At 42.6% G+C, this 27,733-nt stretch overlaps 1 protein-coding gene across 1 annotated transcript; it reads left to right on the forward strand.

The window, feature by feature from the left end:
- Window positions 1–3,575: 3,575 nt before the first annotated feature.
- On the forward strand, window positions 3,576–26,447 carry DNASE1L3 (deoxyribonuclease 1 like 3). The gene is given in 9 exon segments (XM_043519960.1): window positions 3,576–4,079; window positions 4,082–4,182; window positions 17,609–17,697; window positions 19,699–19,782; window positions 20,520–20,632; window positions 22,032–22,141; window positions 25,118–25,275; window positions 25,577–25,673; window positions 26,307–26,447. Coding segments are annotated over 9 exon segments (909 nt in total). The 5' UTR covers window positions 3,576–4,051; the 3' UTR covers window positions 26,436–26,447.
- The last annotated feature ends 1,286 nt before the right edge of the window (window positions 26,448–27,733 follow it).

The raw sequence follows: 27,733 nt of genomic DNA on the forward strand, positions 1-27,733 counted from the left end.
CTGCCATAGAGCGGGGTGATGTTTCCTTTAACCTTTCCCATTTTCCGTTATTCTTTTTAAAATTAATTGTTGATTAAATAACTTGCATTTGCTTTAAATTGTATGTAATAGTCAGTTAGTCAGAGAAGTGCCCAGAGCAGAGAAAGTACCCTGGAGTGGGGACACCCTAGCCCCTGTCCTAGGTGACCACAGCAGGGTTGGGGGTTGAGCCTCCCAGGAATCCTGGGCCCAGCCTTGTTGGGGTTACAAGGACTCTGCCAGACAGGAGAGTGGAAGAGGAGTCCTCAAGAGCAGGGAGGCCACTGGGTAAAGGAAGTGGGAGCAAGGACTCAAATCCTTTCGCTAGCCCACTTCACTGGGGTAGTGCAGAAGCCAGGAAAGTTCCCCACAATAGCGGGACTATTCCCCCGCTTACATATAGAAGATTACACCAAGAACATAGGATAAGAAATGGGAGAGAAAAGTCAGCTAACAGGAACAACCTTGCCAGGCCCCATTTTTGGTTAACCGCTTGGGCCAAAGGTCAACAATAATATTAGCACTTGTTGCAGGGTGTATAGAAAGCACAGAATGACCAAAGGAAAGCAGAAGGAGCCAAGCAACTCAGAGCCAGATCACTTCACACTTCCACACTTTTCTTTTGTGGATAATGTTGGCCCAATGCTTCCTCACTGCTCTCCCCCCCGCCCCGCCCCCGCCCCGACCATTCTTGGCCAATTCAGCTCTACCCCTCACCAGCTTCACTGATCTCTGTGAGAAGAGCTGGGAGCCCAAGAGTTGTAGCAAGAGGGTTTCCTCCCTCACTCTAGTCAGCCCAGCCAGCAGGCCTGTTCTGCAGAACACCACCCCAAAATACAGTGCAGGGGAGAGGGTTTGCTGGCTGGCTGCAGTTCAGAGTGTACCACACACACACACTATAGCCGAGACCTCTGTTCCCTTCTAGAGCAGCTGCCATGGTCATGGCAATTGCACGGGTGTACTCAGAGGGGGTGGAACAGCCTTAAGCACCTCCAGCCTTAGCCTTTTTGGGTGGGGTATGAAGCAATATTTTTCTCCCTTATCTCTAGACTCTTGCTCGCAGTAATCAACTACTGACCACAATTATCTCCCTGCTATGCACAGACCAAGCCTAAGGATTTTGGAAGGGGATAGTGAGGTGATTCTTTGAGATACATAGCAAATTAAACTGCCTTTTTTCATGTATGTATGTGGCAGGGAGCAGTAGGGTGGATCTTGTACAGCTCTGTGACCAGGATTTTTCAAAAGTGGTTAGTGATTTGAGCGCTCATCTGATTTTCAGAAAACAGACCCCTTTAAGGTATTTCAAGTTGTACACCAAAAATAAAGTCACAAATCATTATCTTTTGCCTTACAGGGCTGCACAGTTTAAACATCAACAGAAAATACACCCCAACTACATAAGTTAAAAACTGCTTTTGCTTCCATTAATAAAAGGGAGGGTTGCCTCAAGAACAGAATTTTCAGACAATGGTTTCTTTCTTCATATTAAAAATACTTTTATTAATTAATATCACACTAGCAGGTAGCCTCTGCAGGGGAAGCATTGCTACATATCTATTAGAAATTGTTGTAAATTAATTTATAATGAAAGTTAATTTACAGAGAATGTTTCCACTTCAACAGTATGTTGCACTGGGCTTGGTGGGTGAAATCTGGATTCCCAGTTAACCCTTCATCTCTTTCTTTCCTTCAGACCTGTCACTTTTTTGATCTAGTCAGGATCACTCAACCACAAGTGCTACATTTTATGCTAGTTCCATCTGTACCTAGTTAAAAATATTTGAATCACCCACATAGACATTTTAGCTTAACATATTGTCCTCTCTTGAGACATTTGGTAATTTGTATGTGAGATGATAAGAGTTGTCTTCATTCTTGGGCTAATTTTAGTTTGTTATTTATGTTTACTTACATTTTTGTTTGTGCAAGTCTTTTCAGTACTTGACTTGGATTGTTATTATTTTTGCTGGTTTCTTTGACTGTTTTTGCCTGTAATGCCATTCTCTTGCCAAGATTATAGTGCATCCATCAGGTAAGTAGTAAGACGTTTACAGCCTTCATTCTGCAACTTGGCTGCCTGCCTCCCATCCCGCCTTCTGCTTTAAAATCAGGCAGATGGCATCCAGTCATATGAAGAGAACCATTCACACCTGTTATATCAGCTCCTACCCATCCTGAAGCCACTGACCAGTTTGCTTCTTCTTTATTATCAGCAATGCACACAAGACAGCAGAATGGATTTTACGGCTTCAAAATGTTTTGGGCTGGTGTTTGTTGTTTTTTGAAAGAAGATGAAGAGGTGATTTGATTATGGTATATCACCACCTTCATGGGGAGAAAGTGCCAAGTACTAAAGAGTTCTTTAACCCAATGTAGAAAGGCAGAACAAGAAACAATGCCTGGAAGACAAATACGAATTGGCAACAAGACACAAAGGTTTAACAGTTAGGGTGATTAACCACTGGAACAAATTATCAGGGAAGTGGTGGATTCTCCATCTCCTGATGTTTTCACATAAAGACAGGATGCTTTTCTGAAAGATATGCATTAGCCAAATACAAGTTATTGGGCTAAGTATAGTGTAACTGCATGAAATACTGTGGCCTGTGGTAAACAGGAAGTCAGACTAAATAGTCTAATGATCCCTTCTGCCCTTAAAAGTCTATTAATCTAAATTTCTCTGCTGTATATAATTCCAGTTTAATACAGCAGAAGTTAGTAATAAACTGCATACCTGAGCACCAGAGGGAGCATATGGGATATGAAAAGAGGTGCAGTTGTTATACCTGTAGCCCAATCCTTCTTCCAAACTAAGCAGTTCTTCTCCCTTCATGTTTACTCTTCCAGATCTCACTCTCATACCACTAATTCCATTTAGTGTTTAGGCCTGATTCCTGAGAGGGTCTGCCAATGGTCATTTCCTAATTATCCTCAGGAGGTGCTCAGTGCCTAATAATTTTGGCAAAATGCTTACCATGTGCAACAACCCTCCAAATAAGTTAGTCTTGTCTCCAGTAGGACAGGACAGGTTTGCACTGTGGGCTGATGAATCTTAGCACAAAGAAAAAACACTTAATTCTCCTTGCAATTTACTTCAACTGTGCATCTTTCTTTCTTGAAGTGTAATTATTTATTATATTTTTACTTAGGTGCAGGTGAAATATTTCTATTACTCTACTGCAATAATTATGATAATCAAGAATGAGATGGAGAGAGAAAAATACATTAATAGAATGGCATTTGGTGTTGCACAGAACCTCTCAGAGTCACAGGCTCCCATCCACTATCTCATCTAATTTATCATTCTTATCACCACCTTCAATCCCCTACAGAAATCTGCCACTCTCTATTTGTTCCCCCATGTAAGGCTCAGAATGCCGCCCCCCTCCACTGCACTTTGTCAATGCTCCCAGCCTTGCCCACCCATTTGACAGCTTCTAACACAACCACCTCCATCCCCTTTCATGCAGTCCCCTTTGCATGGTGTGACGCTGTGAGCTCATCAACAAGGTCCCTACCTTGCCTACACATATGTCCCTCTTAAAGATCCATTTCTCCCATGCTGCCTGCAAGCTGACATTTACAAATTTTTCTATTGTTATTCCTGTTCCCTTTCCCTTGACTTCAGTCTACCTTTCTGTCCTCAACTTGTGAATCCCTTGGGGCAGTGATTTTCCTTCTTCAGGGTTTTGAAAACACCTAGCGCACAGCGGATGCTACTTCAAATAAATTAATAAGAATATTGGCAGTATTTAGTACACAGGAAAAGCAATGCTGGGGCTCAAGAGTGAAAGACAAGGACCTTCACACTGGGAAAGTTGGCTCTAAACTACTGGAGATCACCTGAGGCAAAAGTTCAATTTATCAGTAGTTCCCTGTCACAATATAAAGAAACAAAGGAAAAAGAAGGAATCCAGTAGTTCCTGTTAAGTGGTTAGTGACTACTACAGTTAACTTCATTTAAATTACAGTCTGAGCAATACACACGCACACACTCCTCACCAGCGCTCTTTGTCCAAGGACTTCAAAGATGATGGGCATCTCTTTATTTTTGCTTTTCTTTTCAATGCAACTCTGAGCATAAAAATCTGCTCCTTCAATGTGAGGTCTTTCAGAGAAGCAAAAAGTGCCAGACCTGATGTCTTAGACGTCATTGTAAAGGTACGGTCATTTGATTAACCAAACATGGAATTCTCTTTGGACTTTTCCGCTAAATCATTCTGCTGGTTATTTAATCTTTACACACAAAAATTTCAAGTTAATGAATGTCTGAGCATTAGAAACCGTTTTGTACTGCTAATGGTAAAAATCAGTCTGTAGCCCAAAGCCACATGTTCAGGAAGAAAAGGAGTACTTGTGGCACCTTAGAGACTAACAAATTTATTAGAGCATAAGCTTTCGTGAGCTACAGCTCACTTCATCCGATGAAGTGAGCTGTAGCTCACGAAAGCTTATGCTCTAATAAATTTGTTAGTCTCTATAGATTCATAGATACTAAGGTCAGAAGGGACCACTCTGATCATCTAGTCCGACCTCCTGCACAGCGCAGGCCACAGAATGTCACCCACCCACTCCTATGAAAAACCTCACCCATGTCTGAGCTATTGAAGTCCTCAAATCATGGTTCAAAACTTCGAGGGAGCAGAGAAGCCTCCCTCCAGTCAACCATGCCCCATGCTACAAAGGAAGGCAAAAAAACCTCCAGGGCCTCTCCAATCTGCCCTGGAGGAAAACTCCCTCCCGACCCCAAACATGGCAATCAGCCAAACCCTGAGCACATGGGCAAGATTCACCAGCCAGATACCCAGGAAAGAGTTTTCTATAGTAAATCAGATCCCATCCATCTAATATCTCATCTCAGGGGATTTGGCCTATTTACCCTGAATATTTAAAGATCAATTACTTACCAAAATCCCATTATCCCATCATACCATCTCCTCCATAAACTTATCGAGTAGAATCTTAAAACCAGATAGATCTTTTGCCCCCACTGCTTCCCTTGGAAGGTTATTCCAAAACTTCACTCCTCTGATGGTTAAAAACCTTCATAGAATCATAGAATCATAGAATATCAGGGTTGGAAGGGACCCCAGAAGGTCATCTAGTCCAACCCCCTGCTCAAAGCAGGACCAAGTCCCAGTTAAATCATCCTAGCCAGGGCTTTGTCAAGCCTGACCTTGAAAACCTCTAAGGAAGGAGATTCTACCACCTCCCTAGGTAGCGCATTCCAGTGTTTCACCACCCTCTTAGTGAAAAAGTTTTTCCTAATATCCAATCTAATCCTCCCCCATTGCAACTTGAGACCATTACTCCTCGTTCTGTCATCTGCTACCATTGAGAACAGTCTAGAGCCATCCTCTTTGAAACCCCCTTTCAGGTAGTTGAAAGCAGCTATCAAATCCCCCCTCATTCTTCTCTTCTGCAGACTAAACAATCCCAGCTCCCTCAGCCTCTCCTCGTAAGTCATGTGCTCTAGACCCCTAATCATTTTTGTTGCCCTTCGCTGTACTCTTTCCAATTTATCCACATCCTTCTTGTAGTGTGGGGCCCAAAACTGGACACAGTACTCCAGATGAGGCCTTACCAGTGTCGAATAGAGGGGAACGATCACGTCCCTCGATCTGCTCGCTATGCCCCTACTTATACATCCCAAAATGCCATTGGCCTTCTTGGCAACAAGGGCACACTGCTGACTCATATCCAGCTTCTCGTCCACTGTCACCCCTAGGTCCTTTTCCGCAGAACTGCTGCCGAGCCATTCGGTCCCTAGTCTGTAGCGGTGCATTGGATTCTTCCATCCTAAGTGCAGGACCCTGCACTTATCCTTATTGAACCTCATTAGATTTCTTTTGGCCCAATCTTCCAATTTGTCTAGGTCCTTCTGTATCCTATCCCTCCCCTCCAGCGTATCTACCACTCCTCCCAGTTTAGTATCATCCGCAAATTTGCTGAGAGTGCAATCCACACCATCCTCCAGATCATTTATGAAGATATTGAACAAAACGGGCCCCAGGACCGACCCCTGGGGCACTCCACTTGACACCGGCTGCCAACTAGACATGGAGCCATTGATCACTACCCGTTGAGCCCGACAATCTAGCCAGCTTTCTACCCACCTTATAGTGCATTCATCCAGCCCATACTTCCTTAACTTGCTGACAAGAATGCTGTGGGAGACCGTGTCAAAAGCTTTGCTAAAGTCAAGAAACAATACATCCACTGCTTTCCCTTCATCCACAGAACCAGTAATCTCATCATAAAAGGCGATTAGATTAGTCAGGCATGACCTTCCCTTGGTGAATCCATGCTGACTGTTCCTGATCACTTTCCTCTCCTCTAAGTGCTTCAGGATTGATTCTTTGAGGACCTGCTCCATGATTTTTCCAGGGACTGAGGTGAGGCTGACCGGCCTGTAGTTCCCAGGATCCTCCTTCTTCCCTTTTTTAAAGATGGGCACTACATTAGCCTTTTTCCAGTCATCCGGGACTTCCCCCGTTCGCCACGAGTTTTCAAAGATAATGGCCAAGGGCTCTGCAATCACAGCCGCCAATTCCCTCAGCACTCTCGGATGCAATTCGTCCGGCCCCATGGACTTGTGCACGTCCAGCTTTTCTAAATAGTCCCTAACCACCTCTATCTCTACAGAGGGCTGGCCATCTCTTCCCCATTTTGTGATGCCCAGCACAGCAGTCTGGGAGCTGACCTTGTTAGTGAAAACAGAGGCAAAAAAAGCATTGAGTACATTAGCTTTTTCCACATCCTCTGTCACTAGCTTGCCTCCCTCATTCAGTAAGGGGCCCACACTTTCCTTGGCTTTCTTCTTGTTGCCAACATACCTGAAGAAACCCTTCTTGTTACTCTTGACATCTCTTGCTAGCTGCAGCTCCAGGTGCGATTTGGCCCTCCTGATATCTTTCCTACATGCCCGAGCAATATTTTTATACTCTTCCCTGGTCATATGTCCAACCTTCCACTTCTTGTAAGCTTCTTTTTTATGTTTAAGATCCGCTAAGATTTCACCATTAAGCCAAGCTGGTCGCCTGCCATATTTACTATTCTTTCGACTCATCGGGATGGTTTGTCCCTGTAACCTCAACAGGGATTCCTTGAAATACAGCCAGCTCTCCCGGACTCCCTTCCCTTTCATGTTAGTCCCCCAGGGGATCCTGGCCATCTGTTCCCTGAGGGAGTCAAAGTCTGCTTTCCTGAAGTCCAGGGTCCGTATCCTGCTGCTTACCTTTCTTCCCTGCGTCAGGATCCTGAACTCAACCAACTCATGGTCACTGCCTCCCAGATTCCCATCCACTTTTGCTTCCCCCACTAATTCTACCCGGTTTGTGAGCAGCAGGTCAAGAAAAGCGCTCCCCCTAGTTGGCTCCCCTAGCACTTGCACCAGGAAATTGTCCCCTACGCTTTCCAAAAACTTCCTGGATTGTCTATGCACCGCTGTATTGCTCTCCCAGCAGATATCAGGAAAATTAAAGTCACCCATGAGAATCAGGGCATGCGATCTAGTAGCTTCCGTGAGTTGCCGGAAGAAAGCCTCATCCACCTCATCCCCCTGGTCCGGTGGTCTATAGCAGACTCCCACCATGACATCACTCTTGTTGCACACACTTCTAAACTTAATCCAGAGACACTCAAGTTTTTCCACAGTTTCGTACCGGAGCTCTGAGCAGTCATACTGCTCCCTTACATACAGTGCTACTCCCCCACCTTTTCTGCCCTGCCTGTCCTTCCTGAACAGTTTATAACCATCCATGACTGTACTCCAGTCATGTGAGTTATCCCACCAAGTCTCTGTTATTCCAATCACGTCATAATTCCTTGACATCACCAGGACCTCCAGTTCTCCCTGCTTGTTTCCAAGGCTTTGTGCATTTGTATATAAGCACTTGAGATAACCTGTTGATCGCCCCTCATTCCCAGTATGAGGCAGGAGCCCTCCCCTCACAGACATTCCTGCCTGTGCTTCCTCCCGGTATCCCGCTTTCCCACTTACCTCAGGGCTTTGGTCTCCTTCCCCCGGTGAACCTAGTTTAAAGCCCTCCTCACTAGGTTAGCCAGCCTGCTGGCAAAGATGTTCTTCCCTCTCTTCGTAAGATGGAGCCCGTCTCTGCCCAGCACTCCTCCTTCATGGAACACCATCCCATGGTCAAAGAATCCAAAGCCTTCTCTCCGACACCACCTGCGTAGCCATTCGTTGACCTCCACGATTCGACGGTCCCTACCCAGGCCTTTTCCTTCCACGGGGAGGATGGACGAGAACACCACTTGCGCCTCCAACTCCTTTATCCTTCTTCCCAGAGCCACGTAGTCCGCAATGATCCGCTCAAGGTCATTCTTGGCAGTATCATTGGTGCCCACGTGGAGAAGCAGGAAGGGGTAGCGATCCGAGGGCTTGATGAGTCTTGGCAGTCTCTCCGTCACATCACGAATCTTAGCCCCTGGCAAGCAGCAGACTTCTCGGTTTTCCCGGTCAGGGCGGCAGATAGATGACTCAGTCCCCCGGAGGAGAGAGTCCCCGACCACCACCACCCGCCTTCTCCTCTTGGGAGTGGTGGTCGTGGAACCCCCAACCTCAGGACATCGCATCTCATGCCTCCCAACCAGCGGAGTCTCCTTCTGCTTTCTCCCCCCAGACATATCATCTGGTCCACTCTCCGCATTGGTACCTGTGGAGAGAACATGAAAGCGGTTAGTTACCTGTGTCTGTGTTACTGGAACCCGGACATTCCGCTTACCTCTTCTGGAGGTCACATGTTGCCAAGCTTCTTCACTGGCCTCTTGGCTCCTCTGTGCAACCTGCTCTATATCTTTAGAGCTTTGTGCCCCCAGAAGGCTATCCTGAGTTTGGTCCAGAAAATCCTCAGTCTCTCGTATACAACGCAGGGTCGTTACCTGTTGCTCCAGACCTTCAATCTTTTCTTCCAATATGGAGACCAGCTTGCACTTTGTACAGACAAAGTCGCTTCTGTCCTGTGGAAGAAAGACAAACATGGCACATCCAGTGCAGGTCACAACAGCTGAACCCCCCCCTTCCATATCACCTACCTACTATGAGCTTCCTCAGAGACGTTGGCAAGATGTAAGCCTCACTGGGCTCACTCCAGGCGAACTCCCAGGCAAACTCCTGCTGTGAGCTGCTCTGCTGTCCCCGCTGCTCCGCTGCTCCGCTGCCGCTCAGCTGGTTCGCGAGGCTCTGGCTATTTTTAAACAGCCAGGCTTCCCTGACGCAAACACACAGACACCCTAATGCCCGCCCCCTGCAGGCTAGCAGCCAATCAGACACTCACTCAGGCTCTCTCCCAGCAAACACACGCTCGGATACTTCCTCAGCAAGCAAACACACACACTCGGATACTTACCAGTCCCAGGCAAACTCCTGCTGTGAGCTGCTCTGCTGTCCCCGCTGCTCCGCTGGTTCGCTGCCTTCGTCTGATTTCAAGTCTAAACTTCCTGGTGGCCAGTTTATACCCATTTGTTCTTGTGTCCACATTGGTGCTGAGCTTAAATAATTCCTCTCCCTCTCCTGTATTTATCCCTCTGATATATTTATAGAGAGCAATCATATCTCCCCTCAACCTTCTTTTAGTTAGGCTAAACAAGCCCAGCTCCTTAAGTCTCCTTTCATAAGACAAGTTTTCCATTCCTCGGATCATCCTAGTAGCCCTTCTCTGTACCTGCTCCAGTTTGAATTCATCCTTTTTAAACATGGGAGACCAGAACTGCACACAGTATTCTAGGTGAGGTCTCACCAGTGCCTTGTATAACGGTACTAAAACCTCCTTATCTCTACTGGAAATGTCTCTCCTGATGCATCCCAAAACTGCATTAGCTTTTTTCACAGCCATATCACATTGGCAGCTCATAGTCATCCTATGATCAACCAATAGTCCAAGGTCCTTCTCCTCTTCCGTTACTTCTAATTGATGCGTCCCCAACTTATAACTAAAATTCTTGTTATTAATCCCTAAATGCATAACCTTACACTTCTCACTATTAAATTTCATCCTATTACTATTACTCCAGTTTACAAGGTCATCCAGATCCTCCTGTATAATATCCCGATTCTTCTCCGAATTGGCAATACCTCTCAGCTTTGTATCATCTGCAAACTTTATTAGCACACTCCCACTTTTTGTGCCAAGGTCAGTAACAAAAAGATTAAATAAGATTGGTCCCAAAACCGATCCCTGAGGAACTCCACTGGTAACCTCCCTCCAACCTGACAGTTCGCCTTTCAGTAGGACCCGTTGCAGTCTCCTCTTTAACCAATTCCTTATCCACCTTCTGATGTTCATATTGATCCCCATCTTCTCCAATTTAACTAATAATTCCCAATGTGGCACGGTATCAAATGCCTTACTGAAATCTAGGTAAATTAGATCCACTGCATTTCCTTTATCTAAAAAATCTGTCTCTAAGGTGCCACAAGTACTCCTTTTCTTTTTGCGAATACAGACTAACACGGCTGCTACTCTGAAACCTGTGATTATGTTCAGGAAGTTTTATTTGTAGGATAAAGTAACAATAGAAACCACAGATGCAATTTCCTTCATAAAGTTAGAGTTAGGAGATGCTGGGAGTCTTTGATGCACAAGAAAAATAGCTTGCCTTTGAATCGATTGAGCCTTATTTTAGTTTGAAGTGTTATTTACCTTATTTATTTAATCAATCATTACTCTGAAAGGCTCTTGTCTCACTAAGAAATGATCACAAGACATTCCCCTTAGCAGGAAAATATAGAGTCATAGATTCTAAAGCCAGAATGGACCATTATGATCATTTAATCTGCCTTTCCAAAAAGCACAAGCCATAGAACTTCCCCAAAATAATCCCTAGAGTGTAGCTTCCAGAAAAACATCCAATATTGCTTTAAAAATTGCCAGTGATAGAGAATCCACCATGACCCTTTGTAAATTGTTCCTATGTTTAATTACTCAGTTAAAAACGTATGCCTTATTTCCAGTCTGAATTTGTCTAGCTTCAACTTCCAGCCATTGGATTGTGTTACACTTTCTCTGCTAGAGTGAAAAGCTGATCATTAAATATTTGTTCCCCAAACAGAGATTTATAGATGGTAATCAAGTCACCCCTTAAACTCAAAGAGCTCAATCTATTTATCTTACCAAAGAGAAGGTTATCACTATAAGGCACGTTTTGTAATCCTTTAATCATATACACTATGACAGGTTTCAAAGTAGCAGCCGTGTTAGTCTGTATTCGCAAAAAGAAAAGGAGTACTTGTGGCACCTTAGAGACTAACAAATTTATTAGAGCATAAGCTTTCGTGAGCTACAGCTCACTTTATCGGATGCATTGTTGTTTAAACTGCTTCATAAGCGGGTACTATTAGAGCAGTGATTTAAAATTCAAAACCTAACTAATGTATTGCAAGAAAAAAAACATCACATTTTCAATGTGTTTCATGAATGAGGCCACTTAATGTTTTTAGAAGACTACAGGTTAATTTGAAATTAAACCATAAATACTGAAATCTTCAACTCCATGAAAATTATGGATTGTGACTTCAAAGCCTTGTTTAAAGATGTCTTAATGATTGAATGTGTCATTCTAGCAGTGAGAATGTATACACTTATTCCTAGCACTTAATTGTAATTAAGTGTAATTAAAGTATATTAGAACAGTGGTTCTCAAACTAGGGGCGCCGTTTGTTCAGGGAAAGCCCCTGGCAGGCCGGGCTGGTTTGTTTACCTGTCATGTCCGCAGGTTCGGCCGATTGCGGCTCCCACTGGCCGCGGTTCACCGCTCCAGGCCAATGGGGGCTGCGGGAAGGGCGGCCAGCACATCCCTTGGCCCACGCATGCTTTCCCTGAACAAGCGGCGCCCCGAGTTTGAGAACCTGAGATGGGATATTAGATGGGTGGGATCTGAGTTACCCAGGAAAGAATTTTCTGTAACATCTGGCTGGTGAATCTTGCCCATATGCTCAGGGTTTAGTTGATTGCCATATTTGGGGTTGGGAAGGAATTTCCCTCGGCCCACGCATGCTTTCCCTGAACAAGCGGCGCCCCGAGTTTGAGAACCTGAGATGGGATATTAGATGGGTGGGATCTGAGTTACCCAGGAAAGAATTTTCTGTAACATCTGGCTGGTGAATCTTGCCCGTATGCTCAGGGTTTAGTTGATCGCCATATTTGGGGTCGGGAAGGAATTTTCCTCCAGGGCAGATTGGAAGAGGCCCTGGAGGTTTTTCACCTTCCTCTGTAGCATGGGGCACAGGTCACTTGAGGGAGGATTCTCTGCTCCTTGAAGTCTTTAAACCACGATTTGAGGACTTCAATAGCTCAGACATAGGTGAGGTTTTTCGTAGGAGTGGGTGGGTGAAATTCTGTGGCCTGAGTTGTGCAGGAGGTTGGACTAGATGATCAGAATGGTCCCTTCTGACCTTAGTATCTATGAACCACTGCATTAGAACTTTGATAGTTAGAATTAGTCAGTTCTTACTTACAATTATTAATATGTCAGTGTGTATCCTGGGACCAAAGTGGCTACAACAGAAGTCAGTCCAATACCTCACCCACTTTGTCTCTCTAACATGCCTTGGGTAATTAGTTCTGCTGTTCTAAAGTAAAACGCTCTTACACTCCTGTTTTCAGATACTATATTGGATTCATTTTACCTGCTAAAGGGTTACAGTAAGGATTGTTTAGAATTATGACTGGAGGCTTTACTCATGCAGGTATTCCTTACTCATAAGGATAGTCCCATTGGGATTATTTATGTGAGTAAAGGTTTACAGGATTGGGCCTTTGGTCAGTGTTTTTCTCTCTTAAATGTCAACTAAGCTAGAGAAGATTCTGCTTCCACTGAAAAAAATTAGATCAGCATATCCTCATTTGTCCCTTCCACATGGACACAAACCTAAACCAGAAGGGATTTGCACTACTCTTACTTTCTTTGTAGTAATTGGATCCTGAAATTGGATCATTTCCAATTATCCTGCCAAAACAATACTTTATTCCTCATTCAAGTTTCCTATTTAGAGCAACAAATGCCCTTTCATAAATAAAAAATATTAATATAGAATAGCCACTGTATATCTGGGCTGGATCCTGGCCTCTGGTATTCTGCAGCACAAAACAGTATTTAGTTCAGCTTTAACTGGACCCCTGGGGGTTTTCCAGTGTAGGGGAATCCCCAACTACCAGAGTTTGTTCTGTGCTACCCTTTTCCAGCTGTAGGGGGGCATGCTGGCATGGAGAAGGGATGTGGCCACATAGTCCAGTGATCCTGTCAGTGTAATAAGAAAAGGAGTACTTACACCTTAGAGACTAACAAATTTATTAGAGCATAAGCTTTCGTGAGCTACAGCTCACTTCATCGGATGCATTTAGTGGAAAAAACAGAGGAGAGATTTATATACACACACACAGAGAACATGAAACAATGGGTTTATCATACACACTGTAAGGAGAGTGATCACTTAAGATAAGCCATCCCCAGCAGCAGGGGGGGGAAAGGAGGAAAACCTTTCATAGTGCCAAGCAAGGTAGGCTAATTCCAGCAGTTAACAAGAATATCAGAAAGAAAAGGAGTACTTGTGGCACCTTAGAGACTAACAAATTTGTTAGAGCATAAGCTTTCGTGAGCTACAGCTCACTTCATCGGAGCTGTAGCTCACGAAAGCTTATGCTCTAATAAATTTGTTAGTCTCTAAGGTGCCACAAGTACTCCTTTTCTTTTTGCGAATACAGACTAACACGGCTGCTACTCTGAAACCTAAGAATATCAGAGGAACAGTGGGGGGTGGGGTGGGAGGGAGAAATACCATGGGGAAATAGTTTTACTTTGGGAATGGATGAGTCATTACACAGTCTCTATTCAAGCCTAAGTTAATTGTATCCAGTTTGCAAATTAATTCCAATTCAGCAGTCTCTCGTTGGAGTCTGTTTTTGAAGCTTTTTTGTTGAAGTATAGCCACTCTTAGGTCTGTAAATCGAGTGACCAGAGAGATTGAAGTGTTCTCCAACTGGTTTTTGAATGTTATAATTCTTGACGTCTGATTTGTGTCCATTCATTCTTTTACGTAGAGACTGTCCAGTTTGGCCAATGTACATGGCAGAGGGGCATTGCTGGCACATGATGGCATATATCACATTGGTAGATGCGCAGGTGAACGAGCCTCTGATTGTGTGGCTGATATGATTAGGCCCTATGATGGTATCCCCTGAATAGATATGTGGACAGAGTTGGCAACGGGCTTTGTTGCAAGGATAGGTTCCTGGGTTAGTGGTTCTGTTGTGTGGTGTGTGGTTGCTGGTGAGTATTTGCTTCAGATTGGGGGGCTGTCTGTAAGCAAGGACTGGTCTGTCTCCGAAGATCTGTGAGAGTGATGGGTCATCCTTCAGGATAGGTTGTAGATCCTTGATGATGCGTTGGAGAGGTTTTAACCACACACCACACAACAGAACCACTAACCCAGGAACCTATCCTTGCAACAAAGCCCGTTGCCAACTCTGTCCACATATCTATTCAGGGGATACCATCATAGGGCCTAATCACATCAGCCACACAATCAGAGGCTCGTTCACCTGCGCATCTACCAATGTGATATATGCCATCATGTGCCAGCAATGCCCCTCTGCCATGTACATTGGCCAAACTGGACAGTCTCTACGCAAAAGAATGAATGGACACAAATCAGACGTCAAGAATTAGAACATTCAAAAACCAGTTGGAGAACACTTCAATCTCTCTGGTCTCTCGATCACAGACCTAAGAGTGGCTATCCTTCAACAAAAAAGCTTCAAAAACAGACTCCAACGAGAGACTGCTGAATTGGAATTAATTTGCAAACTGGATACCTTTAACTTAGGCTTGAATAGAGACTGGGAATGGATGAGTCATTACACAAAGTAAAACTATTTCCCCATGGTATTTCTCCCTCCCACCCCACCCCCCACTGTTCCTCTGATATTCTTGTTAACTGCTGGAATTAGCCTACCTTGCTTGTCACCATGAAAGGTTTTCCTCCTTTCCCCCCCCTGCTGCTGGGGATGGCTTATCTTAAGTGATCACTCTCCTTACAGTGTGTATGATAAACCCATTGTTTCATGTTCTCTGTGTGTGTGTGTATATAAATCTCTCCTCTGTTTTTTCCACCAAATGCATCCGATGAAGTGAGCTGTAGCTCACGAAAGCTTATGCTCTAATAAATTTGTTAGTCTCTAAGGTGCCACAAGTACTCCTTTTCTTTTTGCGAATACAGACTAACACGGCTGCTACTCTGAAACCTGTCAGTGTAATGGCTTCTTAAGAGCCATTACAAGCTAGCATAGGTCAGAGATACCCTGTGCCTGTTCTAATTGATTGGGGTCCTTATGTGCCAGCCACTGTGTAAAAAGTAAAGAACTATTTAAATGAGCTGTTCCAGTCCTTTGGGTGCACAGTTGTGCCTGGTTGTTCACAGATATTTGTGATTTGGTTCTTAGGTTCACCTTTTGTCCTACAATATTTACATTTAAATCTTTTCAGTAGTCACTGTGATGGTCTGTACCTCGGAGGAACACCCTACACTCCCATGTTCATCCTTATAAAACGATTGGGTGGTATCCAATGCAAAGTTTGTCATGTTGGGTGTCTTTGGAAGGCTCATGATGTACAGAGCATTGTTGTTATAGTCATGTTATACGTTTTAATTTCATGTATATAGTTATAAAGCTGAAAATGTGTCCTCATGGCTTAAAACAAACTCAGTCAAAAACTCTCCAAGAGCAGAGGGGCAGTTCACACCTCATCAAGGCATGTATAGGACAAATCCAGCCCAACCTCAGAGGAACAAAGGACATGGGCCTAGGCAGCAACAAAGGATCTGTTGGACGCTTGAGTGAGTTACCCCCCTTCCTTTGGTCAGTTTGGGACTACAATGAGGTAATGCTCACCTGAATCTGAAGGGGGGAGGCAAAGCCAAGAGGAAAGAAAGAACATGATAAAAGGGAGAGACGTTTGCCAGGCTCTTCCTCTCCCTTCCACCTCCATCTACAGCCATCACCACCAAGCAACTGAAGTTCTGGTCAAAGGGGAGAGTCTGGCTGAAGGGCAAACAGCCAGCCTGGGGTGAGAAGCATCTAAGTTTGTAAGGGCACTGAAAGTGTTACGTTCAGCTTCAAACAGGTTTTGCTTTTATTTCACATTTGACCAAATCAGATTTATTTTGCTTTGATTTATAATCACTTAAAATCTATCTTTGTAGTTAATACATTTGTTTGTTTATTCTACCTGAAGCAGTGCATTTGGTTTAGAAAGTGTCAGAAACTCCCCTTGGGATAACAAGCCTGGTGCATATCAATTTCTTTGTTAAATTGACAAACTCATATAAGCTTGCAGTGTCCAGTGGGCATAACTGGACACTGCGAGAGAGAGGTTCCTAGGGTTGTGTCTGGGACTGGAGATATTAGCTAGTGTCATTCGATTGCACAGTCCAAGCAGCTTACATGCCAGAGGTTATATGTGAACAGCTCAGGAGTGGGGGTTGTCACAGCAGAGCAGGGTAAGGCTGGCTCCCAGAGTCAAGGATGGGAGTGACCTAGCAGATCACTGGTCCAGATAACACCAGGGGAACGTCTCAGACAGATGTAAGGAAAGAACAAATTCTAGAGATGCCAAGTAGTTAGAAAACCTCAGTGTTACATTCAGGGCTCCTGCTGTAACCGTATCTCCCTGACACACTGATATTAGTTCATCATTGTACTATAGTAGCACCCATAATGTCTTATGTCCAAACATAGTTAGCTACAGTACCTGTCCCACAAAGCTGACAGTCTATGAGTCTAATCCTACAAATACACACGAGTAATTTTTCTCACACAAGTATTCCTGATTACTCAGGGAACCAACGCAACTGTCACTGAAGTCAATGGAAAGACTCTTATTGGTTTCAATGGAAATTGGGTCAGGCACAGAGTAAAGTTACTTGTGTTCATAAGTGATGCAGGATTGGGTCCAAAGAGGACACAAGCTACAAAGGATAGGGAAGAAAAATAAAATCTAACAGAGGTTGATGGTCAGAACCACCAGCTGGGGAAGATGAGCAATGCTCTCTAGGGTTGCCCATGCTCCAGGATTGTCATGGAGTCTCCAGGAATTACAGATTAATCTTTAATTAAATATTATGTCCTTTGCTGAAATCTCCAGGGAGACATCCAACCAAAATCAGCAACCCTAGCTCTTGCCAGCAGCAGTTTGTCCATTTCCTCAGGGATTTTTTTTATGGGTTCATAATGAAAGGATTTTTAACACAAACCTCTCAGAGCAGTGGGTTCTAAACTACCAACCACCTTGCTAGCTTCCCAGCCAGCTGGGAGAAAAGGACACACCCTTCTCTCTAGTAGCTCCCACCACAGCTACTTCCCATCTACCTTGTAAACCTACCCCCAATTACGCATGTGACAGGCAGGGCTCTGGATTACTCCTCATGCACTAGGGCTTGTGGAGGGGTAATTGTCCTTGTCACAATAATCAACAATTCATTTTTCTCTTTGTTCTTTTTAAAAATTTTCTAACCCTTGAAAATATACTGAGCACAAACAGACTTTAAAGACTTTGCTCTTTTCTGGTGCAGGTTATTTCTCGCTGTGACATCATGCTACTGATGGAAATAAAGGACAACAGCAACAAGATATGCCCTCTTTTAATAGAAAAACTCAATGGGTAAGGCAAACTACAAATGTGTATTCACTAACACAAGTACTTGCAGAAAGGCAGAAGAGCTGGCAGAAAAACATAGGAATTGCCTTATTGGACGATGGCCCCTCTAGTCCAGTCTCCTGTCTCCAACAGCGGCGAGCAAGAGATGCTACAAATTAAGGTTCAATAAATGGGCGGATAGGGGATAATCTGGCCTTCATTGGTCTAAACCTAATTCCTAATAGTTAAGAGATGGGTTCATATGCTTTTTTGTTAGCATAGACCAGAGGTGAGCAAACTACGGCCCAAGGCACCATCTTGCCCTGCCCATCCGGCTAGCCCCTGGCTCTTCCCCTACTGTCTCTTCTCTGCCACAGCCTCAGCTTGCTGTGCCGCCAGCGCTCTGGGTGATGGGGCTGTGAGCTCCTGCCAGGCAGTATGGCAGCATGGCTGGCTTCAGCCGGGTGGCATGGCTGCCAGTCCTGGTGCTCTGAGCGGAATGATAAGGGGGCAGAGAACAGGGGGGTTGGATAAAGGGCAGGTGGTCGGATGTGCGCGGGAGTCCCGGGGGGCCTGTCAGGGAGAAGGGGTGTGGATAGGGGTCGGGGCAGTCAGGGGACAAGGAGCAGGGGGAGTTGGATAGGGGGTGGGGTCCCGGGGGATGGTTAGGGGCGGGGAGTCCTGGGAGGGGGGCAGTCAGGAGACAAGGAGCAGGGGGGTTGGATGGGTCGGGGTTCTGAGGGGGGCAGTCAAGGGGTGGGAAGTAGGAGGGGGAGGATAAGGGGTGGGGGCTAGGCTGTTTGGGGAGTCAAAGCCTTCCCTACCCGGCCCTCCACACAGTTTTGGAACCATGATGTGGCCCTCAGGCCAAAAAAGTTTGGCCTAGACTATTATAACTATGGATATTCCTGGTATCCATATAAAAATTCAATCTTTCTTTGATTTTTGCTAAATTCTGGCCCTCAAAACACCCTGTGGTAATGAGTTCCACAGTCTAATTACAGAACATGTGACAATATATTTCCTTTTATCTATTTTAAATTTTTCCACCTTTCAATTTAATCGAATGTCCCCGTTTTCTTGCATTGTAAGACAGGGAGAACAGACATTTGTGATCTACCTTCTCTAAAGCATGCATTATTTTATATATTTCTGTTGTGGACCTTCTTTTTTGCCTCCTCCCTAAGGTAAATAATAGATTGAAACAATGGGTATCTTCACATGATAGCTTTACAAAGCCCCTAATCATTCTCATCACCCTTGTCCAAACCCCTCTAGTTCTGCAATGTCCTTTTTGAAATGGGTTGACCGGTACTGCACACAATACTCTGACATGAGAAGGAAAGAACAGATACAAAAGTCCACGTGATCTGCTAAGCATCAGAGCACTCCATTGAAGAATCAGGTCTTTAGACTGAAATATCTCAGATTGAACTTCATGCATAAAAAATACAGTAGAAGAGAACTAGGCTCTTTGACTGACTTACTGAAGAAGACTAGCAACAAAATCATTTACAGGCTAATTTTGAAAAAATGTGTGATTAGGGTGGGGTTCAGTAGGTCTAAAACTAATGCATCCTGGAAAATGAGAAGAAGAAAGAAAAGAAAAAAAGATGTGGCTGACAGCATACAAAAAAGGGGGAATTCACTTTTAGCTAGAAATAGTCTTTGTTGGATCAAAATAATACTGAGATTAAAAACTATATCCCTGTAAGTTTCTGCTCTAGAAAATGTAATGCATATATGGATGGATGGAAGGAAGTGAGGCATAGAAAAAGAATGGAAAGTACAGTACAGAACATAAAGCTTGAGGTTAAAAAACTCAGCATGAGAGGTGTAGAAAAAAATGTAAATAATAATACAAGATAATACCAAAGATAAGGGTTTTTTAGGGGACTTATCTCTGTAACCCAGCACAAGAAGTCAGTGCTCCAGACCCTCTTACATGTGTTTATTAAGATAAGATTAAATAGAAACCCAGACCTTTATAGAGACAGAAATCTACTTAAAATATTCTCTTTCTAGTCAGTCCCAAGAAGAATGTGACTACGTGATCAGTAAAAGGTTAGGAAGAAAGTCCTATAAGGAACAATATGCTTTTATCTATAGATAAGTGAATTCCATACCTTATGTTTCTGTCTCCGTTTGCAAACTATTCTTATATAGTAAGCAGATTACAAACTAATGCAGAACGCAACTGCCTGCTGGCTTGGCAGTGTCAGAAAGCCTATCACACTAGTTATCACACAACTACACTAAATTCACATTCACTTCCAATTACAAGTCAAGATGTTGACTTTGATACAGAAAGCCCTATACAAGCAGGGTTCTGGCTGTCTGAAACCCTGGCCCCACTGAAATCAGTGGCAAAACTCCCATAAACTTCAATGGGGCTAGGATTTCCTCTCACATCTCTCCCTATGTCCTGTCATGGCAGCAGTGATCCATACCTGCCAACATCTTTAGACAAAAAGAATAGTAGATTTTTAATGTGAATAAATTGAGTTGGGCCTGACCGATCTTGAAGATTTGCCCTAGTTACAGCCATCAGTGTAGCTGTACCAGTTCAACCTCAATGTAGACAAGCAAAGGTGCTATTCTGGCCAGCCTTCAGTCTCTGGAAGTGAAGGAGATGGGATGGTAACTTTGAGCTAGAAATCACGGTTGATGTTAAAATGTACTGTTATTCTACTGACATATTGAATAGGAATTTTATTAAGTCTTCACAACTGCAGTGTAACGTAGCTTTTGCTACTAGCCAAGAAATTACAAAGTGAACGGACATGACCAAACTATTAGTAAATGTGATATCTAATCATCCATTGATGGGTTAAATTACTTTGCAGATCAAATGTGGTGTCAGTGAAGGAAACCTATCAGTATCCAGATATTCAGCCTGGAGATGTAGATGCTTTTTCTAGAGAACCCTTCATTGTCTGGTTCAAGTCTCCAAAAACTGGTGAGAAGTTGCTAAGATCTTATTGTCCTCTCTCAAAGTTTTTATAAAATGAGAAAATAATGAATGAAGTCAAGTTTCATTGCACATAGGGTATCTCAGGATTTGGGTAGCTTGCTGTAGGAGTCTAAGATAACTAGGCTTATCCTCATATAAAGCTTGGATTTTGGTATTTAGAACCTACTTTAGTTGTAAGATTATTGACAAGTTTGCAGACTTGGAAGGAAACTTCACTACACTGGGCCATGTCTCCCTTACACTGGACGACATGAAGTGGGTAAAAAGGGCAGAAATCCCAATGTGAAGGCCCTATTTCTTAGTAGGATAGAGTTCACATTGCAGGGCATAATTCTATAAGACACGGAGTACACGCCTGTCTCATGGACATTATCAGAGGCTCAACATATCTGAGGATAAGGCTCTAATTCCCCTAGCCATCAGAGGCAGAGAAGAAAAAGATCAATGATTGACTTCCTCAGAAATACAAACTGGACCTAGGTCTCCCACATATTTAGGTTTCCGTTGATATAAATGTGATTTGTGCTGATGATGCAACAATCAAAGTTAGTATTGGTACTGGTTGTCCATAGGGCTCTCATTTTCTTATAGGTCCAGTAACACAAATTGACATATTCTAACGAGCAAAATAGATAGAAGTGGGGAACTAAGTGCAATCGTTCTATTAAAATTTGGCTAACACCAGAAATAAGTACTTGGAGAAGAATATTGCAGCCTTATGCTGTATCCTTTTCAACTGAAAGAAAAAACATACAAAAATGGGGTTTCCATTATGTAAAACCCTAAAATGTACAATATATGTCAAGTTAGTGATCATGGTCATTTTGAATGAAAATTTAGCAGCTGGACTATTAAGGTTCAGATATACCAGGTTCTGAGCACTTGTTCTGATCCAGTAGATCACTTAAGCAAACAATTTTATGCATGTGAGTGACTCCATTGGAGTCAATGGGATTATTTTGTGTGCCTAAGTGTTCTGCTGGATCAGAGCCTGAGTACTCAACACCTTGCTGGAACCAGACTTACTAGTCACCTGCTAGAATTCCTATCACCGTGATCACGAATGCTGCACATAGTGCCCATTTAAGAGATTTTTTTCATAATGGAAAAACATTTTTGTACACTTTCATGTCAGTTGAAAGGTCAGGTCCATTAGTCTGATAAGCACATTAGCACATGGTGTCTAAGATAAGATGCTTAATGATACAGGATATCATTCGTCCTCAGACTAACTACATTCCTCAGTATAAAATGTTGTACGAATGAAGTATTTTTATTAAAGAAGATTTTCATTTCAAACTGCTTTTTCTTATCTTGATGATTATTTGTATAAAGATTAAAAATTATTTAACCTTTTTCCTTGTGAATTTGCTTTGTTTAAAAGTTGAAGAATTCGTGATAATCCCTCAGCACACCACACCTGAAACAGCTGTGTGGGAAATTAATGAGCTTTATGATGTGTATTTAGATGTCAAACAGCGCTGGAAATCTAAGGTGAGTCATCAATAAGCTCACATATATTTATACTGCTAAACAGATTTGAGACAGAAAGAATGTAGTGACATTGAATAATTCTGGTGCCAACATTATGAGGCTAGTGATTTCAAAACTGTTGATGCAGTTGTTAAGAAACTCTGACACATTTTCATATAGTTCTACGTTTTCTGATCAGTAAATCAGATGTCTCTGTAGAAAGTGTGCTTCTTAAAAGTGTCTTCTCCCTCACCCTTGTGTTCTGCTCCTGAGAATGCACAACTGCGATCTGGTTCAAAGTCAGTCTAACCAGGCCAACCTTACCACAGGTATGTAAACAGATAGAGTTTCAAAAGTGACAATTACCTGAAAATGGTGTTGCCATACCAGGAGCTTACTGACCATTATCTTACTTTGGAGACACAGAATATCCTCCAGGAAAAGCAAATATATCAATTTCTGCTCTATGTCTGTTCTTCTCTCTCTCCCACCACCCTGGTACTGACATGGTAGAGAGTGATTTTCTGGCATAGTTAGAGATCCTGGTTCTGATCTCTCTTTAAACTGGTGTAAACCAGGAATGACTTCATTGAAGTCCATAGATCTACACCATTGTAAAACCAGAGAATGTGAGATCAGAATAAGGTTCGCTATACTTAGCATGGAAGTTTAGCTCATTGCCTAATCTACTGTGGAATCCTGTCCTCAGCAATAAGCCATATATAACATTTCAGAGAAAGAAACAAATGCACAATGTACCTAAACCAATGGTCCAATACTATACACTGGGATGGAAAACTCCTCCCTGATCCCTGGAGACAAGTTAGAGTCCTCATTAGTTGACCATATATAGCCACAAATGTTATTATGGGCATAAAAACATCTGATACTATTTTTAATATTAATCCTCATTACACCGAATACTACAGCAAGAATAAAGTATGCTGTGAGATGGTGGTACTTGCTTTAAATTCACTGCCCTTTCATTGATGGCTCCCTTGTTCTGCTATTACGAGACAGGGTAAATAGAAAACAGAGCACTTTCCATTATATCCTTCATCGTTGAGAACATCAACTAAGTCACTTCTAATACTTTCCTTACCAACAGTAGCTTTGGCAATATCTCATACCTTTAGACATTGTTGTTGCATCTCTCTCTGATCTCCACCATGTTTTCTTTATGTGGGTGGACAGAGTACTCCAGCATCCCAAGTGCCCCATCTGTTTGCTTTTTACTGTACAGGGGGCAAACATCTTTAATGAGCTCTCTGCTCCAGCTCTCATGTCCCTCCCTGCACTGCACCCTGTCCATTCACCCACTCAAGAATCCAGCAAGTTTAGAGCCCATCAAAAGTGTATGAGAAGTCTGGACGGAACCTCCCTCCATCTCCCATAGCGTGCATTACTGTATCTCAAGCATCCGACGAAGTGGGTATTCACCCATGAAAGCTTATGCTCCAATACATCTGTTAGTCTATAAGGTGCCACAGGACTCTTTTGCTGCTTTTACAGATCCAGACTAACACGGCTACCCCTCTGATACTTGTATCTAACATTGTAACTATGTCTAACAGTCAAATGAAACTCAGTTGCTGAAAGCGTCCTCCTAAGTTGTGTACAAGTTCTGAATCTGCACAGATACACACACAGGCAAACACTTACATATGTGCTTATCTTACATTGGTAAAGCTACGCACATGCATAAACATTTTGCAGGACACAGGATGCTTTTCTTTATTGCTCTCTGAAATGTCTATTTTGAGGACACAATTTAAGTGGCATCAAGAACTGGGCTCATCATGTACACAATGCAAAAGATGTGGGTTCTTAAATATTATTTAGGGCCAATTAAACAACATAGTTGACTCCAACACCAAATCTAAAGAAAATAAACCTTCTGAAAAACTTTCCCAGCCCTCTGCTCACCATATTACTGTTGTGTTCTCAGAGATGGAATATCTGCCAACGAAACTCCCAGAATAAAAATTACAGCGGTTGTTCAGAAAGAAAACTATATGTATATTTAAATCTCTGTATATCTTTGTACAGTGAAATATAGGCTCTGCAAATAGGATGGTGGATTTTTTTTTTAAACTATATGCCAACTTTGAAAAAAATCCCATTCTCCTCTCTCTCTCTCTCTCTCTCTCACACACACACACACACACACGCTTACTTCCCAAGTAATAACAAGCAGGTATTTAAAGATTATTTATATCTAATTAGATGTCAGGCCAAAATCACACCTACAGATCTGAACCTCCTACCCATGCAAATACTGGTTTGGAGCAGAGTTTGCAATTTCAGTCTTTCCATAATGGACCAGATCTGAGCAAGGAGTTTGGAATTTGAATCTAGTGTCATCGGACACAACTGCAATAAATAAATAATATAAATAGTAAATCAATGTTAAGATTACTACTAAGCCAAATTCATCCTTTATGCAATCTGTGGACATCACTGGAGTTATAGCTGGGGTAGTATAGCTGGTCTGATGACTTCAGTGGAAGCAGGATCAGACCCTCTATATTAATCGTATCTATTTCAGTGATACTCAGACTGAAGCTTATGAGCCACAAGGGGCTCTTTAATGTGCCTCCTGTGGCTCACTGCAGCACATGATATTAAACCACTGTGTGATTTAAATTATTAACCAGTTTAAGTTAACCAATTAGGATGCTTTTACTATGTTATTAACCAATTGTATGATAAAACAATAATACTTGGTCAGTCATGTTGCTGTGAGAATAATTATCTATTTCCCATCATACTGTTTAATGAAGAATAGTACTATAGTAAATGAAACAATGAATTCACATGACTGTGGCTCTTTTGGGTAATGTTGATCGCTAGTTTGGCTCCTGAACCACTGAGGTCCGAGTATCGCTGATCTATATATTTTAAGCATCCATCTCTGTCTTTACTGCAATTTTTAAAATGGTGTCAGAGAATTTATTGCTGATAATTTAACTTGTGTCTTACAATCCTGCCTTTCAGAAGGTCATCTTCATGGGGGACTTCAATGCTGTCTGTGGTTATGTTCCAAAGCAGCCCTGGAAGAACATCAGGCTGAGAACTCACTCAGAGTTTGTGTGGCTAATTGACGACAAAAATGATACCACAGTTAGGAACAGCACAAACTGTGCATACGACAGGTAACAATTCACTTGAGAAACACTCAGTGAGGATCCTCAAGGTAGAAAGCACTATGCCTGGTAAAGTATTTACAGGATACTAGGTCACGAGAGATGGACGGAGTAACACAGAGACATTAGTGCAACGCTGGCCATTTCCAAAGAAGCCCTGGTGTTGGTTACTCCATCATCATGTCATTATTTTGCTCAATCACTCAAGCACTCACCACACAACATAGTTACTTTTTTTTTTTTAATCTTCAACATTGGACACGTATCTAGGAGCATTAGCCACCTCTGAATGACACTTTGCTTCTTTTAGAATTGTGATCCAGGGTGAAAAGCTCATCAGTGCTGTTGTCCCAAACTCAGCTGATATCATTGATTTTCAAAAGGCCTTTGGAATGACTGAAGAGCAGGTATGGCTTCCTTTTTGCTTTTTCATTACAGGACCATATGCAGTGCTTAAATAATGAGTTTGCCAAATAAAGAATATTCTGATTTTGGATGAAGCATGTTGAATAAATTGCCTTCTAATCCACAGAGGCAATATGCTACATCTCTGTAAGCCAATCTAATAGCTGGCTCCAAGAGAGGACTCTCAGCTTCCATAGTTGTATGGTTAAATGCACCTGCTAAAAGCACAGTGGGTTAGCATATCACAATAGAGTGGGAAGGGTCTTTTTGGAATGGTGAGGCATAATGGCAGAGCTCCTGTAAAACAACTTACTGCCTATTGATACTGTCTTGAAGAGAAACAGTAATGTTTCAATGTTCAGCAAACAGACACAATAAAGCAAACAACCATGGCCCTATTTATAAAAACAGTCTTAGCTTCATTTCCAGATATAAAACTTTTACTTTCACAGGAATCACTTCACCTACCACTGAAATGCAGCCACCCCTAGAATAGAATGTGGCAGATAGCTAACAATGCATAGCAGCACTGCACAACAGCACAGGGAATAGGACACGAAGGGAAGAATACTCGTATCCAACTAAAGCTGTGTTTTGTGCTACTCACTGTTAATATTTTTTTTTAAACTTCGCAGGCTCTGGAAGTTAGTGATCATTTTCCAGTAGTGTTTGAGCTGAAAACTGCTTGGGGTTTCCCCTGTGGACTAAGGTCACTTGGTGCAAAGAAAAGAAAAATAAGAAATCTCCACCATTTGTCGTCTTAGACACATAGGATTTTCTTGTTTCAGAGTAGCAGCCGTGTTAGTCACAAAAAGAAAAGGAGTACTTGTGGCACCTTAGAGACTAACAAATTTATTTGAGCATAAGCGATGAAGTGAGCTGTAGCTCAAAAGCTTATGCTCAAATAAATACAAGTACTCCTTTGGATTTTCTTCCTACCATCCTTTGTGTGTACATTGAAATAATGAAAACACATCCCAAACAGGCACTATAAAACAACAGATATTTAAACCTTCACCTAGTTGCACTCTCTCCTGATGCAATATTTAGTAGAAAAATCCAATACTTTGTTTATATTTGAAATATCATCTAGGAAAATGAATGAAGTCTGTAGATTATTATAAGCTAACTAAAAATAAATCAGCTGAAATTAACATTGCTGAATTCTTGTCATGCTGAATACAAATGTAGCGAGATATTTTAATGTGAAATGCTTTCACACACTCTACTTCTAGGCCTGTTGGACTGAGAAGTCTGTTTATTCATGATTGGTCTAGATTTCTGACATTCCTGTTTTGTCATACAGGTAAAAACTTTTAGGTGTCAAGGGCTCAGAATAGTGCTGCCAGGGTAGCACTACTTGCAGTATTCTCTTATTCTGCTCTTTAGGACAGATCAATTAACTTCAACTGAGCTATGGCAGTTTATACCAGCTAAGGATCTGCCCCATTATCCCACCTCGTTTCAGAATATAGGTAAAACAGGGCAGAATGAATCAAAGCATCCAAAGCAGTGAGCATATCCTTCATTTTCCTTCCCCCAGCCCAACTTATTTTAGTTAGACTGAGAATTTCTATTTGTTCTCCCATCCATGCATGTTGGACATATATATAGAACTCCAGCTAGTGATGGTGTAAGTTATTCATATGAATCAAAGTGATCCTAGACTGCCAAATTTTTAAGCAAGGGCAATTCTTTATGGGAAAGTTGCTTAGCTCCCTGAAAGATGGGCTCATTGTGGACATGCTAACAGAACTGTACCAGACGACACTATCATTTGTGCTGATTTATTAACAGAAATAATGAACATTATATTTTAGAGCCAGCAGTAAGACTAGGGTTAAAGTGAAATAAACCTGCTCGTGACAATACAGTGATAGGAACTAGCACAATTTTGCTAAGTCAATACACACAGTTTTACCAATTGATCTCTACATTTGTGGTGTGCTGTGCTAGAGACACAGAATCCATTTTCTCCTGCAGAATGATGGTTTTGATTCCAAAAATGACATCTTAAAAAAATCCATTTCCCTTTCCTGCATGAAAGCAGCCAAGAAATAAC

This window comes from Dermochelys coriacea, chromosome 7 (assembly GCF_009764565.3).
Source record: "Dermochelys coriacea isolate rDerCor1 chromosome 7, rDerCor1.pri.v4, whole genome shotgun sequence".
Taxonomy (NCBI): Eukaryota; Metazoa; Chordata; order Testudines; family Dermochelyidae; genus Dermochelys; species Dermochelys coriacea.